The sequence below is a fragment of the Trachemys scripta genome, chromosome 8 (genome assembly GCF_013100865.1).
Source record: "Trachemys scripta elegans isolate TJP31775 chromosome 8, CAS_Tse_1.0, whole genome shotgun sequence".
NCBI classification, from domain to species: Eukaryota; Metazoa; Chordata; order Testudines; family Emydidae; genus Trachemys; species Trachemys scripta.
In genome coordinates, this window is record NC_048305.1 from 2,864,493 (window position 1) to 2,882,735 (window position 18,243).

General features: G+C 47.2%; 1 protein-coding gene across 2 annotated transcripts in view; it reads left to right on the plus strand.

The window, feature by feature from the left end:
• The first annotated feature begins 1,154 nt into the window (after nucleotides 1–1,154).
• Nucleotides 1,155–18,243, plus strand: part of ADAM19 (ADAM metallopeptidase domain 19) — a 48,453-nt gene continuing 31,364 nt past the window's right edge. Inside the window, exons 1-3 of one of the 2 annotated variants that reach the window (XM_034779568.1) lie at nucleotides 1,155–1,524; nucleotides 3,692–3,768; nucleotides 8,827–8,897. In XM_034779568.1, coding sequence (XP_034635459.1) covers nucleotides 1,431–1,524; nucleotides 3,692–3,768; nucleotides 8,827–8,897 — 242 coding nt within the window. In that variant the 5' untranslated portion in view covers nucleotides 1,155–1,430. The remainder of the gene's footprint in view (nucleotides 1,525–3,691; nucleotides 3,769–8,826; nucleotides 8,898–18,243) is intronic. The other variant, XM_034779567.1, reaches the window with a different exon arrangement.

Below are 18,243 nucleotides of genomic sequence, written 5' to 3' on the forward strand. Positions count from 1 at the left end.
TGCCCTAAAAAACACGATTAATCATCCTCATCTTTGGGGAAAGTGTGGACATTCATGCCGGGAGTCTCTAGAAAATGTAAAGCAAAAGTAGATAATGTGATGTGTTTCCTTGAATCAATGAATAGAAAAGGGCAGAAGGGACCATGGGAGTTTTTCGCCTTCCTCTGCAGCATGGGACATGGGTCACTTGCTGGAGGATTCTCTGCATCTTGAAGTCTTTAAACCATCATTTAAGGACTTCAGTGGCTCGGACATAGGTTAGGGGTTTGTTACAGGAGAGGGTGAGTGAGATTCTGTGGCCTGTGTTGGTCAGGAGGTCAGACTACACCCTTCTGACCTTAAAGTCTATGATTCTATGATCAGCTAGTCTGGCCTGCAAAACACAGGCCACAGAATCGTAACCAGTAATCCCTGCATAGACCCCAATAACTTGTCCTCATTTCTTCTGGTGTAGAATTGAACTATGAGGAAATGCTTCTCTTTGCCCTAGAAGGCCTAGTCTTTGCTTGAGCAACTCAATCTCTATTGTGTTTTCAGCTCTGGGAATTGGGTTCCCAGAGCTGAAAACATAGACAGAAGCACCAGGCTTCTGCATAGACAGACCCCCCTCACTGGGGGAGGCCAAGTCTGTCTATGCAGAAGCCTGGTGCTTCTATGCCAGCAATGTCCCTGGTAGCCTGTGATGGGGTGAAACTCCATCATGGACTAGGATGGGTTAAAAGCCGGCTAGTCTAATCTATTACACCTGTGCCATCATTAATTTGTTGAAGGAATGGACCTAAGAGGCAGCAATGATAGATTAATGGACACCTGGGCTTCATAAAATGCTGGGAGTGTTCAGTCTGAGGGTGTACAACCACAGGGAGTGGGTAGGTTTCTTTTGAAGACCCTGAGCCAGGCTCTACAAAAGAAGGGTTCTCTAGGGGACCCAGCCCAGGGGCTGACTGCTCTGCACCAGAGCAGAGGGCAAGACTCCAAGGTAACCAAAAAAGGGACTGAGATTCGGGTGGTCTGCAGGGCCTGAGGCTTGTTGGGACTCTTGAGTTGGACTTTTGTTACCCCAGGACGGGTTCTGTTGGTTTGTGACTTGGCAGAGGGCCAAACCCCATCTCCAGCACTCATTGGTGTGTGGCAAACTGAGGAGACCTGCGAGCTCGCAAGGTGCAGTCCCGTGCCGGGGCCGGGTGCGCAGCTCGCCGGATTGTCCCGGACATCTCTGGCCCGTCTGGCTGGCGGAGGGGGGACGGCCCCATTGGGCGGACTCGGGGGCTGGCTCCGGGCTGTGCGTGGGGAGAGGCGCCTGCCCGCTGAGCGGCCGCCAGTTCGCCGGGCGGAACCCGAGCCTGCAGCGAGCCGCCGAGCGAGCCTGGGCGGGGAGCCTCTGCCCGCCCCCCGGCGGGTCTGGAGGGTGCCAGCCGCCCCGCGGAGCCATGCCTGGAGCTGCGGGGCCAGCCTGGGGCTCCCCGGCGCCTTTCCTGCTGCTGCTGCGGTTCCTGCCCGCCCTGGAGGCAGCCGGCTGGAGAGGTAAGTCCGCGGGGGAAGATGCCAGGCGGTGGGAACCCTGGGTGGGGTGAACCGGTGGGGCTTCATTCGAACCCGGCTCCTGGCCATGATGATGTACCTCCTCTCCCCCCCTCTTTTCTCTCTGTTCTTTTGTATCTTCCCCACCTTCCCTCTGAACAGAAGGGTTAGCCGCAGGGATAGCACAGCCAGCGTCCTAGCAAATCAGCAAGAACACCCAGAGAATACGCATTGCAGACTGCACTGCCCCTATAGAAAATCCTGGTATTGGGGGGTACCTGGTTATCAGCAATGTCTTGTCTGCTGCTGGGTCCAGGGTCCATCCCCAGGATGTGTCCTGGGGATTTCTAGCGGCGTGGAATGGCAGAGGTTCCTCTCTCTCCCTGCAACACACTCCCAGCTGCAAAAACCCAGCTCCGCAGGAAAGCAATGATCGCCTTGGATGGGTGACAGCCCTAATTGCGGGTCAGCAGGCTGGGATAGACATTAGCCGGGAAGAAGAACTTGTTTCTTTCGGCAACAGAGAGTCCCTCGCCCGCCTTGTCTCATTAAATCCAGGAGCATTTTTAACTGGCGGTTAATCACAGGGTCCTAAATCTTGGATTGGTGGGTTGGGGGCAGACTGAATTCAGCCCATTTTCAAGCTGGCTATTAGAATAAGATTCTCTTCCACTTGCTGTCACTGTCCCCAGTGGATTACCCTCTGAGTGCCTTGTGAAGGCTTTGACACCAGGGGCTTTTACACCCGAGTCAAATGCAGGAAAGACAGATACGGCAAATTATGTATTTCATCTCACTCTACTTGGGGAAGCATTCCATGATACAAGTCGGCTGGAAGGGGTCTGGAAGAGTAGCGAAAGAGAACTCGATGAGTTTAGATGTCATGAGAACGTCTTTCCCCATTCTAAAAAAGAACAGGAGTACTTGTGGCACCTTAGAGACTAACAAATTTATTAGAGCATAAGCTTTCGTGGACTACAGCCCACTTCTTCGGATGCATATAGAATGGAGTCCATTCTACTTATATTGTTAAAAAGAGCCTAAGGATAGTGGTGAAGGTTCCTCTCCCTGGCTAGTTCCCATTTGCATTTGACCTTGTGTTGTAGTTTTGGTTAGAGTGGTTACTAAACTCTTCAAGGGAACCGGCGTGTGTGTGCTGAGAGGAAGAAGGATGGTTTTGTGGCTAATGCACAGGACTGGGACTCAGGAGATCATGCTCTACCACAGACTGCCTGTGTGACCTTGGTCAAGTCTATTCTATATGCATCCAAAGAAGTGGGCTGTAGTCCACGAAAGCTTATGCTCTAATAAATTTGTTAGTCTCTAAGGTGCCACAAGTACTCCTGTTCTTTTTGCGGATACAGACTAACACGGCTGCTACTCTGAAACCTTTCCCCATTCTGTTTCCCAGACCTGAAGAAGAGGTCTGTGGAGCACAAAAGTTTCTCTCTTTCACCAACAGAAATTGGTTCAATGAAAGATATTACCTCACATGTCTCAGGGGAAAGAAAAGACAGACCTGCTTTAAAGGGGAAAGCATCACTGGGCATTGCTATGTGGTTGTTGGACACGTTGGCCATGCCCGTAAGTTTCAAACTAAGAGAATTATTTAAGTGCTTCAGGGAGTTTCTCCATCTTTGTTCCAGCAATTAATGTGCCTTTTTAAACTCCTATTTAAAAATCCTCTTCAACAATTATTGCTCTGTCCAGTGAACTTATCCATGGTTTGTATATTTATTACAGGCCTGATCCAGAGAGGAGCTGAGCACACGGCCCCCAATCCAGCACAGCACGTGTTTTTAAATATAGGCGCTGCCTCATTTAAATCAATCCGATAGCTCGTGTGCTTAAATTCAAGCACATGCTTAAGTGCTTTGCTGGACCAATGCCTGTGCTTGTATATGTCTGGACTTTCCGAAATGTAGATGTAAAAAATTATAAGGAAAATCTTTTCTGCTGCTAATATTAAACCATGTACTTAAATGTATTTAGAGACATTAGTGGCCAAATAATTCAAACAGTTCTTGCTTTTTGCTGTTTATATGCTGTCTTTTGAAGGCTCTGACCCTGTTCCATTAAGTCCCATTGTCTCTGATGGGGCAGGATTAAACCTTAAATACTGGGCTTTGCAGTGGAGTTTTGATTCTGAGCAACTGTCTGTGCTCCCCAGGAGAAAGCAACACTGTTGGCCCACAGCTGTACCAGGAAGAAATAACGCTGCAGTGGAAAGCCACAGGAAGCGTGAAGGTATGTCATATGACCACGTTGACAGGAAAGGTGCTCTTACATTTTTTTTTTTTTTCAACTCTTCTCTCCCAAGGTGCGAAATGGTTGACTGGATCTGGTGATGTCTCTTAAATTCTTCAGGCCAGATCCTGGTCACTGGAGGCACATGCAGGCTATAGGAACATATAAAAAAACGCATCAGCATAGAGAGGAGCTGTTTGCTGTGATCTGGACTCTCCCCAAAACTCATAGGCTGCTATGTACCCGCTTGGCATATGGTGCCGTAGGGGAGTGCTACAGAGAGGGGCTAAGGATGACCTGCCGGTAAGATCCCCGGACCCAATGCCGATAAAGCACTGCTCTTTGTGCACAGTATCTCAGCTCCAAGCTGGAATCCTACCTCCAGAGAGCCATTGCTGGGCAGAATACGGAGGCAGACTTGCCCTGCATTTGTGGCGGATGTGTGCTCCAGGTTTGGAGACAGAGCGTAGTCTGTACCCTGGCTTTGGCTTGCAGAGCAATAATAACAAATAACTCTTGCTGCTATATCACTTTTCATTATGAAGGATCCCTTTAGACTATGTATTAAGATTGCTTACCCACCACTGAAATGCAGCTGTCTCAGGGGAAGAGCCCAGCAGCCATTTAACACACCCATCAATGATAACAGTAACAGGCTGTCTGTGGCCTCCAGTGGCAAAAACCTTAAGGAGGGAGGCCCAGAGGCAGGATAACTCAGTGCTGGTCTCCTTGGGAGTTTGCTCCAAATCTGAGTCAGGTGTGGGAAGGCAGGTTTTCCCTCATGGAAGAAGCTGCATCCAGCTCCAACACCCAGTGATCTGTTGGATCCCTATGCCCCGTGCCTTCACACCTGCTCTCAACAGGCTCCCACAGTGTCTGGCAGGGCAGCTCCATTAGACTCGCACTAACAGGGTTGTTTTGCCAGCAGCAAATCTCAGGACGTTCCATGAAGCGGACTCTGTTGCCAAGAGTGAGGACCATGGAAAGGGTAATGCAGCTTGGGGCTGTGTCGCCTCCTGAGCGGAGTCACCCTTGGGTGCCAGGGAGGATGAGAAACACGCCCTGGCCCTCTTCTGGAGCCTCAGACAAGTCTCCAGAGGTAGAAGGCAGAGGAGGATAATGGAGGGAGGTTCACCTGCTTCCTCTGCATCTCTCCATGTTCAGATCTAGGGGGAATGGTCCATTCCCAGTCAGGGCCTGAATGCTGCACCCCTAGGTGAGTGTCCCATGGATATCACGGGGAGTCCTCTCAAGAATAAAGGCTGCTCACATGAGTGATGGTTTTCAGGCTGGGTTTTGCCTCCCAGAAACCCCATGAGGTAAGGGTTCAGTGACTTGACCAAGGTCACACAGGCAGTCTGTGGTAGAGCATGATCTCCTGAGTCCCAGTCCTGTGCATTAACCACAAAACCATCCTTCTTCCTCTCAGCACACACACGCCGGTTCCCTTGAAGAGTTTAGTAACCACTCTAACCAAAACTACAGCGCAAGGTCAAATGCAAATGGGAATTAGCCAGGGAGAGGAACCTTCACCACTATCCTTAGGCTCTTTTTAATGATATAAGTAGTTACAGCCTTGGCATATCCAGGGTATGAATCACTCAATACTATGACAAGTTTCAGAGTAGCAGCCGTGTTAGTTTGTATTCGCAAAAAGAACAGGAGGGCTTGTGGCACCTTAGAGACTAACAAATTTATTGGAGCATAAGCTTTCGTGGGCTACAGCCCACTTCATCGGATGCATGCAGTGGAAAATACAGTAGGAAGATATATATACACACAGAGAACAGGAAACAATGGGTGTTACCATACACACTATAAGGAGAGTGATCAGTTTCATGTTCTCTGTGTGTGTGTGTGTGTGTGTGTGTGTGTGTATGTATGTATGTGTGTATGTATATATATATATACATCTTCCTACTGTATTTTCCACTGCATGCATCCGATGAAGTGGGCTGTAGCCCACGAAAGCTTATGCTCAAATAAATTTGTTAGTCTCTAAGGTGCCACAAGGACTCCTGTTCTTTTTGTCAATACTGTGAGAACTTCTGGGAAGCTTTTATAGTGTAATGTGATGAACAGGAGCTATGGTAGGTAATTTGCTCTCAGGATCAGGCCGAACAGTCTCCCACTCAATAACATCATTGCAATGATGCAAGAACCAGGGCTCACCCTCTGAAATGAACAGGCGGCAAGTTTAAAACAAACAAAAGGAAGTATTGCTTCACACGATGCCCAGTCAACCTGTGAAACTCTTTGCCAGAGGATGTTGCGAAGGCCAAGACTATAACAGGGTTCAAAAAAGAATTAGATAAGTTGATGAAGGATAGGTCCATCAATGGCTATTAGCCAAGATGATCAGGGACGCTACCCTGCCCTCTGGGTGTCCCTAAACCTCTGACTGCCGGAAGCAGGGACTCGACAACAGAGGATCGATCACTCAATAAGTTGCCCTGTTCTGTTCATTCCCTCTGAAGCACCTGGAATTGGCCACTGTTGGAAGATCAGCTGCTTGGCTACATGCATCATTGGTCTGACCCATTATGGACATTCTTATGTTCTTAATGTATTGTGGAGGTATTTGGTTATTCTTAATCACAGACCTGTCCACAAAGAACACAAGGGCATCTGACCAGCACTTACCCTTAGACAAATTGTCAGATCCTAAGATCCTTCGTCAATGTTTATTCAGGCAAATTCTCATTGGATTCAAGAACCCTGCTAGCAACAAGCAAGCATGAGCAGTTACAACTAGTATATTTCGGGTCCAACTGTTAACAGGACCCTAAAAACAAAATGGGATGGGGGGGGGGGAGGAAAAATCTTGTCAGCATCAACTGTATGGAGAGGTTCAGTGACACACAAGGCTCTGAGCTACAGTTAAACCGGCCTGTGTTTGTGCCGTGTCTCACTTAGCAGCTCAACAATAGACCCGTGCTGAGCACCGCACCTAGGGTGACCAGACAGCAAGTGTGAAAAATTGGGACAGGGGTGGGGGGGGGTAACAGGAGCCAATATAAAAAAAAGCCCCAAATATCAGGACTGTCCCTGTAAAATTGGGACATCTGGTCACCCTACTTGCAGCTTGGATCCAATGAAACCAGAATTTGGCCCTTTGCAATTACAAACCAATGTTGTCTGCTGGATATAATATCTAATGGCCTGAGTCATGGAAGCCAAGGAAAGACTCCCATTGTCTTCCATAATCACAGGATTAGCAGAAGACCAGAATATCAGAATGAAGACCTGCTACGTGGATATGAAAGAAAAAATTTTTAGTTGACACTAGAGTTGGGATTAACACAAAGGGATCTGAACACACACGTTGACTGACAGAATGTTTCAGCCAAGCAAGTCTTTAGAATACTCTTATGGTTTCACTTGATTTCTGTAGTATGAAATCCCCTTGCACATTGAGTAAGGCAGATGAGGAAATAACCTGACGCTCTTATTTCTTAATAACTCCTTATCTTACAATTAATCGAGTAAGAGCAGCCTTTCGTGCCTCCTTAGGAGGCAACTTCCCTTAATAGAAAATCTTGTAATATCCTCAGTTGTACTGAGAAAATCTTTGAATATTCTCAGTTGTACTGAGTCAACTTACATTTTACGTTTCAGACCACTTCTGCTAAGAAGCAGCTAATTTTTATCAGCTCTGTGATCATTTAAAACTTATTTCTGTTTCTGCGCTGAACGGGCCCAGGTTCCATGTGAATTAGTATAAAAATAAAATACTGTACTGAAAAATAAGTCAGTAATAGCAGACACATCTAGTAATGAGGTGCTTGGGTATAGTTTATATCCCTGATCTCTCTCCCTCTCCCCCTTTGTGTTTTAATTGTATCTGCCTAATAATGAAAATAATTATAATGTAGTGGTTACTGGGAACACTTTTCAGGTAATGCATCCTGTCTAGCAGGTGTACACGCCTCACCTGTGTACAATGCACACCTCCAGTTTGTCTTCTTCCAGCCCTACCATTTATTTAAAGCTAGGGATACACATAACTTGCTCTACCTAAATACAGCTATCTATCTGTATACTGTAAATATAGAAGTACCCCCTGATCTTTGGACCTATCTATATTGACATTTGAAATGATCTTAGGACCTTCATAGAGAACCATGTCTCTGAGTACATCCTAGAAAGGTAGACTATAGTGTCTAGCATATATTGTAGACCAGCGGGGCTGCAGTTTCAGTATATGTTGAATAGTTTTTCTGGGCAGGAGACTTTATACAAATTGTGCATGCTATAAACCAGTGGTTCTCCAACACTTCACTTTGTAGAAGAAAGCGTCTTTCCTGGACCAGCTCCGCCTCCAGCAACCCAATTCCCCACTGCTTGGGTTTAATTTTTGCAGGCCATGAAGCAGGAGTCCATGAGCCACAAGAAGTCCATGGGCCTCAGTTTCAGAACAGCTGCTTCAGGCTCTATTATGAAATGGCTTGCAAAACCGTGTTATTAAACGAAGTCCTGGCATTCTCTAATAAATTGCTATCACCGTTTCAAATTTCATTGTAGACAGGGCCCAGTACTAGAGCTACCATCCAAAGCAGGGCTTGGATTTTTCGAAGGAGGCCATGGGAATTAGGCATCATACTCCCAGGGAATGCCAGTGGGATTTGGGGACCAAACTCTCTTGGGGTGCTATGAAAATAGATCCTCACGGATGCTGGTTATATTTCACCATTAAAATAAATGTGTCTCGGAGTGGGTCAGGTAGGAGATATCAGTTTGGTTTTAGTGCCATCTGCTAAGAAATAGTGTAAACACAGCTCTGCATCAGGCAAATCGTGCTAGGATGTTTTTCCAGTGACCAAGCATTCCCTGGGCTCCGAGGCATGGGACCTGTCCATGTTTCCAAAGAAGTAACAACACATCATTCCTCTTGAGCATTATTAGGCACAGCTGAGGTGGGAGACGTGCTCACCGCTGCAGGGTGGGATAAGGGGAGGTTTGCACTTGCAAACAAAGTAATTGCCGCGTTGACGAACACTTAGGTATTCCCAATGATCGCGCTGTATGTGTAATGGGCAGTTTCTCTGTTGCATGCAGCACCCATTCAAAGCCGAAGTCAAGATGACAGTCGAGGGGAGAGAGCTCCTCCTGGATGTTGAGAAGAATGAGTAAGTGTGCTTGTCCATTGTATGCCCTGTGCCATCTGCTCCTGAAGGTGATGAATAAGGAGCTGATTCAGAGCTCTTCCTGTTGGCTTCACTGCACTTTGGCTCACACTCTAAGGGCTGGTCTAAACCTAAAGCTTAGACTGACCTAGCGACATTGCTCAGGGCTGTGAAAAATGTCGTGCCCTGTGCGACATAGTTAGGTTGATCTAAGCCCCCACCGTAGACACAGTCAGAGTCATGGAAAAATTCTTCCTTCAGCCTCGCTGTGGATTAACTATATCAATTGACCATCCCCTTTTGTCAATGTAGGAAACGTCTGTGCTGTGCCGTAGTGTGCCACTGTGGTTTAGACATACTCTGAGTGGGGGAAATGCGTGCCGCTCTCGTGCATGATAAGACTACTCTGGGTCTGACCTTCAGCTGGTAGAGTGACTTCTGCGGAGCTCTGTCAATGTATGCCAGCCGGGAATCTGTCCCACAGTATATAAACCCATGTCATGTAACAGTTAGTACCTGTGTTAACTAGACAATGATTTCTTGTTACTCTTTACCTGATATTAGTGAACTGGATTGTTCACCAAATGGCTCAATGTTTTGTTTTTTTTTTATCAGTAAAAAGCTCTAATGTGGATTTTGTTTGTTATGTTACTCATAAGGGATTCCACTCCAGGTCTCTTAGGAGGAATGACAGTGAAACTTATATTTCTCTAATGCCGTTCATCCTAAAGTGGCCTAAAGAAATGTTTTCACTTGCACTGACTACAGAAATTCAGCCACCTCTGGGGTAGAACATAGCAGCTGGTTGACAGCACACAGGAACAGTACATAGTAGTTTGGGATAGGAAGCGAAGAAGAATACTGTATCCAAATGAAGTACCAGTGGATATAGGTAGGCACGATGATTTAGCTGCTGGAGTTTGGATGTAGATTCTTTGCTACTTTTTTATACCAGATCCTTTGCCAGGCAAGTGGATTAGATTCTAATGGTGGAAGAGCAGCCAAGACTTTTCTTATATAGCTGGCCCTTGCCAATTTTAATCCATTGATGTTGGATTTCTTTCTGTGTCAGATTTATATAGTGTGTTCCAGTTGAGTGTTTTTTCTCCTAGTACCCACTAATGTATTTATACCCTGGAATAATACTACTTACCCTATTTAAGTATAGTGCAGACATACCAGTCAAACCTAGGATCACTTTTCTCCTTCCCTAAGAGTGCAAGGAAATGCCGCAATATGGATATACAACTGTAATTCGTGTTTATGGTGACATACGAACATAACAGATTTGCGAGATAGTTTGAAGGGGAGCCTGGCTTCTCTTGGCATGGGGTAAGGCAGTACCTGAAATCAGATGAAAGTAGATTCTGGGAAGGGGTTTCTGTGAAGGACTATATCCTAAGGATAAGCTGCTGGGACTTTCAGCATTGAAGACACTGCAGAGCCAATTCTGCACTTGTGCTAACAGAAAATGTTATAAATATTCCACCTATCAACATCTCTGGGCTTTGAAAGTACCAACGCATAGAGAGGGGACCAAACTCTACTGCCATTCCTAGCTAAGTCCTGTCTACAGAAGCAAAATGAACAGTGTAGCAATTGTGAGCAGTAGCCATCTCTGAAGCAATGCTGTAAATTATCTAACTGCTACTGTAGATAGGACACCACCATTGGGGTCTCTTTCCTTTGACTGTCGGGTCTTAAACCTATTGCAGCATTTGTGCTTTGTAGTACTGTAGAGATGAATTTATTCGCAGTCCAGGAGGGGTTGGCAAAAGCAGAGTCCTGTCAGAAATCCAAGTAACAGGTTAATTCAGCGTATGATGACATAACCTCCGGGTGCCTCCTGGGAACTGTGCTGTGCTATTTCCATCAGAGGTCTGGCTCTCGGCATGTGTTCGTAAACAGAGTGAGGCTCACACACCATTTGCTATTGTGTTTACTTCCTGAGGTAAGGCTTTCATTCAGCAAGATACACATACATACCCTTCCATCAGGGAGCATGCTGGCTTACCAGGATTAATAAACACAGATGGCATTATGAAGTCCTACTATTTGAACAGATCTTATAAAAACACAGTACACAGAAAATATAGAGCATACAAAATCATCTTTAACACTGACTTCAGAGGAGTTTTTCCTGGGCACGGAGTGAAGGCTCAGGCTTATAGTCAGAGACAGAAGCCGAGACCCAGAGGAGAACGGGCAACAAGACATACATTTCAGGGACAGCTATTGGGATACTGGCCCAATGAGCAGCTGAGAAGTGTTTGAGAACAGAGCCGTTGTTTGGATGTCACTTTCAAAGTCATTTCAGCGAGTTATAGGGGAATTTAAGGGCAGCGAAGAAGGAACGATGAAGCAGGCAGAAGAAGTGGGGGCCTCAAGAATGTTGTGGATGCTCTAATAAGACACCGTCCATCTGAGAATCTCCAGCCCTTTGCAAGCGTTAAGGAATGAGGCCTCCTCTTGTCCCTGGCGCGTGCCTATGACAGAGCTGTTGGTTTTGAATGCAACGGTTGTGTTGCATGGCAGAAATGTTCGTGCCACGTCCTTGATTTCACATTTATGAAGAGCACATTGTGCTCATCCCCAGGAGATGTAAACCAGGGGATATTGCATCTGTTCCTGTTAACATGCTACATTATCATTTAGTTTGTAATAAACTCAGCACCTATCTGACTGTGGACTCCATACACCTGAGTACAGGCTTTGTGCGTTAGAAACTAATAACACCATTTTGTTGGTGTTGCTAGTATGAAAAAGGCAGAACCATGATTTCGTTCCAGAGGAATCTAGGCCATAGCATATAAAATCTGAGCAATAGCAAGAGACTATCCCCTAGTGCCATTTAATTCTTTTTATTTTAATAAGTCATTGAAACGCTCAAGTCCTGCAGCTGCAGGGTTGGAAAGTCCAAGACTGCATGGAGAGAGAAATATATGGAGAGATGCCTATAAGAGCAATCATACATTTGGCTGTGGCTTAGGAATGGAAGAATCTGCATTCTAAACCTTGGATGAAAACAGAGTTTGTTTGTTTTTTTTTAAAGGGACTTTTGTTTAATAAGAACCAGCTTTGAGCTGAAGAGAGGGTTGTACTGGAGGTGCAGTGGAGAAGCTACGAATGTTGATCACAATGGTCCCTTCTGATCATGTAGCAGGTCTGCATGCCGTGAAGTTCCTCTCTATCAGGGAGAACAGCTGATACTTCTGTTGTACAAATCTGAGAGTAATTTGTTTTCCCACCTGGCAACAGGAAAAGCTGCCAGACGCTGCAGGGGATTGATTGGTGCCTAGATGTCCACCTACGCTGAGGACCATCAGTGATGGGTCCTGCCCTTCCTCACCACACATCAGCCTGAAGCTGCCAGGGGAGTGGCCAGCCAGGGATGCTTGAGTCCCTCTGAGCCATGGAGGGAGTCACAATAGCATATGGCAGCTCTGACGTGCCTTTCAGACCATTGGTAGCTTTATCCTCGTAGCTTTCTGTCAGATCGGGTGCCCCTGTCCTGCCCCCTGGTTGGCTGTAGTACAACTACAGCACCCTGCTGGGAACAGCGGGTTGGATCACGTATTCCTAATGCAGACAAAGCTCCCGCTGACCTCTGGAAGCATCTTGTTTGAATGAGGGGAACGGCATCAGGCCCCCAAAGGGCATTTTTAACCATGTGCAAGGCCAATTCCATGCAATGGAAGCCAAAATGTACAGTGGTTGGCTGAGAGCAGTTACTCTCCTAGCATAGACAGAGTTCACAGGCTCCCAGCCCAACCGAGAAATCTAATTTTAGACTTTTACCTCAGAAGCAAAAACATTCCACCTCTAAACGGTACCATTTCCGTGTCTGAAATAACAAGGGAGCCCTGTATCTGATGCTCTGAGCTGTCAGATAATGAAGCTGGGGGTCACTCGTTGGTTGTCATTTCCTGCTGCTACAGTACTGGTTTCAGTGACTGCTGACCGAGAGGGGTTTGTCCACCTCCCAGCAGGAAGGATATTCCAGATCTTCCACACAGTGTCCACGCACTATCTGTATCTAATGGCTTCCTGCATTGGGGGAAGGAATGGGGGGCAGTTGGATGGATGCAAGGGGCAGGAAGCATTTGCTCGGCTGGGCTCACGAAGGGCTTTTTTACCATTAGGAAAACGGAGTTGGCACCTGGAGACATGCAGCTGCTCTTCCTCCTCCTCTTTCGTTTGGGCTGGTTAGTGATTTCTTTGTAAGGCGGGGGAGGAGAGAAAGGAACGTACCCCTCTGAATTATCTGTTCCCTGGCTGCAGTGATTGCATGACTTCCCAGCCAGGAAATCCATTTCCTTTCCTCTTCCTCTTGATATGTTTGCGTTATCCATTGCTAAGTGCAGCAGGACGTGGTGCTGACTTTGCGCTGCAGCCGTGACTTCATTGCATGGCTCTTCTACCCCAAATGTCCCTGACCTGGCTGAGAGGAGTCTTTTCAATACTCTGAAACAGGCAGCTGCGTTTTACCTTCAGCGCTGGAGAGTCGCCTCCCCTTCCAAGCCTATTTTGCCAGAGCAATAAACGTGTTCTCGTTACCCGAGGAAAGGGCCTTGAGAAAGTGAGATGTGCAGGTTCCAGGCTTCGTGTGCATCTGAGTCACCAGCACCAGCAAAGAGCCTTGGATTCCAGCTATCAAGTGGAGTGCCCCAAGGGTCGGTCCTGGGGCTGGTTTTGTTCAATATCTTCATTAATGATCTGGAGGATGGTGTGGACTGTACTCTCAGCAAGTTTGCAGATGACACTAAATTGGGAGGAGTGGTAGATATGCTGGAGGGTAGGGATCGGATACAGAGGGACCTAGACAAATTAGAGGATTGGGCCAAAAGAAACCTGATGAGGTTCAACAAGGACAAGTGCAGAGTCCTGCACTTAGGACAGAAGAATCCCATTCACTGTTACAGACTCGGGACCGAATGGCTAGGCAACTGTTCTGCAGAAAAGGACCTAGGGGTTACAGTGGATGAGAAGCTGGATATGAGTCAGCAGTGTGCCCTTGTTACCAAGAAGGCTAATGGCATTTTGGGCTGTATAAGTAGGGGCATTGCCAGCAGATCAAGGGACATGATCATTCCCCTCTATTCGGCATTGGTGAGGCTTCATCTGGAGGACTGTGTCCAGTTTTGGACCCCACACTACAAGAAGGATGTGGAAAAATTGGAAAGAATCCAGCGGAGGGCAACAAAAATGATTAGGGGGCTGGAGCACATGACTTATGAGGAGAGGCTGAGGGAACTGGGGTTGTTTAGTCTGCAGAAGAGAAGAATGAGGGGGGATTTGATAGCTGCTTTCAACTACCTGAAAGGGGGTTCCAAAGAGGATGGATCTAGACTTTTTCTCAGTGGTACCAGATGACAGAACAAGGAGTAATGGTCTCAAGTTGCAGTGGGGGAGGTTTAGGTTGGATGTTAGGAAAAACTTTTTCACTAGGAGGGTGGTGAAGCACTGGAATGGGTTACCTAAGGAGGTAGTGGAATCTCCTTCCTTAGAGGTTTTTAAGGTTAGGCTTGACATAGCCCTGGCTGGGATGATTTAGTTGAAGATTGGTCCTGCTTTGGGCAGGGGGTTGGACTAGATGACCTCCTGTGTCCCCTCCAACCCTGATAGTCTATGATTCTATTTGAAAATGTGTCAGGTTTTACATAAGGGCTTACTTGTTTTCCTCTCCCGTTGCAGTTGGATGTCAAAAAGCAGCCCTGACAAATATTACTACCAGGCTGGATGTTAGAGGGAAGGGTTGGCTGAGTTTCTCACAATAAACTCTGTCGGGGGATTTTAGCAAAGTGTCCAGAGAAGAGGGGTCAAAGTCTCCTCTGGTACACCGGTGTGATTCTGCTGCAGTCGATGGAGTAGCTCCACTCTGTGAAAAGAGGAATAGCCCCCAAATGCAGACAAATCTGATGTAGAAACCCTGACAGGGAAATGAATCCTTCCCACCCCAAAATGTTCTTGGCAATCAGTTTGGGCAGATTTATTATTATTTGCAAAGAGAGAGGGATGGAAAAAATTCAGAGCTCTCAATCCGGTTATAGACTCGCTACGATCGGTCTCTAGACCAAAATGAAAACAGCTGACATTTCCCACAAGAGATCTGTGGCCTGTTGGTTTTTGAAAAATTGTGTTCATGCATCCAAAATATTTGTATTTATTTTAAAAATGGCACCTACCCATCCAGACTGACGGCATTGTATCACAATCCTCAACCGAGTTGTTAGCTCCACTTAGTTCATTAGAAGAACCCACCCGTCTCAAAGGACAACCATGGACGTCCACTGGAGCCCAGCCAATCTTAGTTGAAGACCTCTGAGTATATCATTTCTGAGCACCTCCCATTGAGATAATTGGTCATTGAAGGTTCCCAGCACGACACAGGGTTGTGCTAGTTGATTATGCTTGTTGTAAATATTTTACTGGCTCTAAGACACCGAAGACCAATTTATTGTGGAAACCCTGTCATAGATTTTTCCAAAGCCACTTAGGGATTGGACCCCAATTCCCATTTAAATTAATGTGCCTCTAAACTTCCTAGGCGACTTGGAAAATCTCCCACCAAATGTATTATTCAGCCCTTATCTAGCCCTGGTCTTATCTAAGCCCCGGTGCTGCCAAGTCTCGACTCCAGGGGCAGTTAGGGGCTTCCCGGGGCCTCCTTCCCTGCCATCTATTTGCAATTCGTTTATCTTGCTTTCTGCTGTTCTTTGGAGATCTGACAGGAAAAGGAAGAGGGAAGGGAGTCTTTCATCCCCAGTCTTTCCTCTGATTCCCTCCCTGTTCTGTTTAGCTGACTGGGCTGCAGGCAGTGCTCTCCAGAGAACCCCGGGGACCAGCCTCCCAGCAGGGTCTCCCTGCATCCCGTGCCCCGTCTCCGTTACATAGTGCTGCCTTCTCCCGCAAAATGCCGTCAGCCTCATTCACTGACTACTTGACCTGCCCTGTCGCTGTGTCTGAGACAGCAAACCAGAGACACCCCTGAATTAGGAGACCAGGCCTTCCCTGCAGGCCCGTTCACCCAGCAGCTCAGTGGCATTAAGATGGGCCCTTTGTTTAAAACAATGACATCATTGACGGAGCTGCACTGGGCCAAGATCACTCCAAGCCGGTCTTCAGCCGAACAGCGTCTTTAAGACAGCTGTACGTTGTGGCAGCGGGCCAGGCCTTTGCTCATTTGGCTGCCTTGCTCGGAGCTGACCTGGCTCCCCAGGATGTCCGTTCAATGAAAACTGGCAGCAGCAGCCTCGTTCCAGCCAGCCTCCCAGCTCCAGCACGGGGAAGTCGGATGCTCTGGGGTGCAGCTGATGTGTGCAGGTCAGGGAGGGGTGAGTGTGGGTGCTGAGAGCCAGCCTCTCTGCTGGTTAGAGCAGCCTGAGCGCTACTCTAACTTAGGCAGGCCTCAGATCGCCCCAATACCTGAAACCATGGCCAGGAGTCAGCATGGGAGAGGGTTACTCCCAGCCCCACGGACCCTTTCCTCCACCCATGCCCTGTTTTTCCTGACACACCATCAGCGGAGGGGGAGAAAGAGCTTGACCGCGCCGGTGCTGGCTGGCCTTATATCACCTTGCAGTGGGGTGATTGCCTTTGGGACAGTGATGCCAGCTTTAGGGCTGGCAGTTTGACACAAAGTGATTGCACAGTGCCAGAGAAAGCATGTTTGAAAAGTGGGCAATGAAGGCCAGAGCCTCGCTGATGTAAGATCTGCTGGCTAGGAGCCTGATCCTGCCTCCTGACTTAAGCGGAGCAATGCCGATTTATGCCGGTTGAGGATCTGCCCCATAGGTTCTCAGCAGAGACTTTCACACAATCCAGAGCCTCTCATAAACACACGGCTTGAGGCAATTTCCTGGAAGTTAATGCAATTTGGTGATGAAACATTTGTTTCTTGCAGATTCACGCTGAGCAAGTTAGGATAGTCAGGAGAGGTTTTTCCGTAGCATGGTGTTTCTATGATGATCGGCTGTTTACAGATCTGGAATAGCTGATACCAATACAACTGAAGGATGGGCCAATAACGAGGTATCCAGTGATGAGCATTAGCACATCAGAAAGAAGCCACGTGAGCTTTGCTGGGCTACAATGAAGTTTGAAAGCAGAGAGAAAAGCAGTCGTATTCCAGACATCAATTGGGCTCAAACGGATCGCTGCCAAACATGACTTCTACTTCTCCCCGTCTTGAAAAGAATCATTATCTGCGTGAAGGCAAGCGGCAGTCTCGTCTGTGGCATGAAAGAACATTTTCCATTGCAGCCGGGCGAGGGAGAACGGGGCGTCTCAGGAGATCAGACACTTGCAAGTCATTTTTGAGAGTGCTGTTTACATTTAGCTCAGGGAAATGCAACCTACATGGAAATCTCAGTGGGCTGCCTGCTGGGGAGAGGGTGATCACAGACCTGCAAAGGGGGAATAAAAAAATAGGAGGTTTTTTTTTCCTTCTTTGTGATTTGTAAAGATGACTTGACAGGGTGTATTCTCCCCCTAGAAAAGTCTGGAGTTTATTTATTTATTTTGCTTGTTTTTCCCCTTAGGATATTGGGAATTCTGGTCTTTCCTGGTTTTTCTGGAGCACTTCTTGGATGACTCGGAGAGGTGGATTGGATCTTTCCATCCCTTACCTGAAGGGGTTCGGGACTGAATCCTTAACCAAGCCAGCCCGAGCTTTTCTCACAAGAATTTGAGTTAAATATAGGGCAAGAGAAAGAGTTTCAGACACTCTGGAAGGGGAAGGGATTTTTATTCAATCAGTCAGGTTTCACTTTCTTGGTATCTCTGATGTCCTAAACCTGCTAATTCTCTAACCGTAGAGTCTTCCAGGAGTGACAAGACCTGTATGCCTCCTGTCAAAAAACAAGCCATTTAAAGAAATAACCATTTACATTTTGTTACTTGGGGGAGGGTGGAACCCACAACCCATCAGGCCTTCTTTATAAAGCATAAAAAGGGCACAAGCACATTCTGCCCACCCCACTTTGCACTTTAAGAACTCCGCTGCTTGGAATGTAACAACCCCTCGTGAGGAGCAGCCGAGTAGGAGCTGGCACTCAGGCTGAATATCACAGTCCCCAACTATGGCATCCTCGCGTGATGCCAAGTGTGATGCCTAGCCAGTCGACAGTACAGCAAGGGGTGCTTTGTAAATATCTGCGATCGGTCGTTTTACAGGCTTTTAGAGATGGGCTGGCTGGTTTTTGTCGGGATCTGCCCTGTTTTGCTGCTGCCGAGATGGAGACGGGTTGCGACTTTCTCAGTTTTGCCATTCACGAGCCGGTCTTATTTCCTAATTTTGCAAACTCAACCATGTGGGTGAAAGCGGAGGAGGAGACGGCGTCACAGCAGC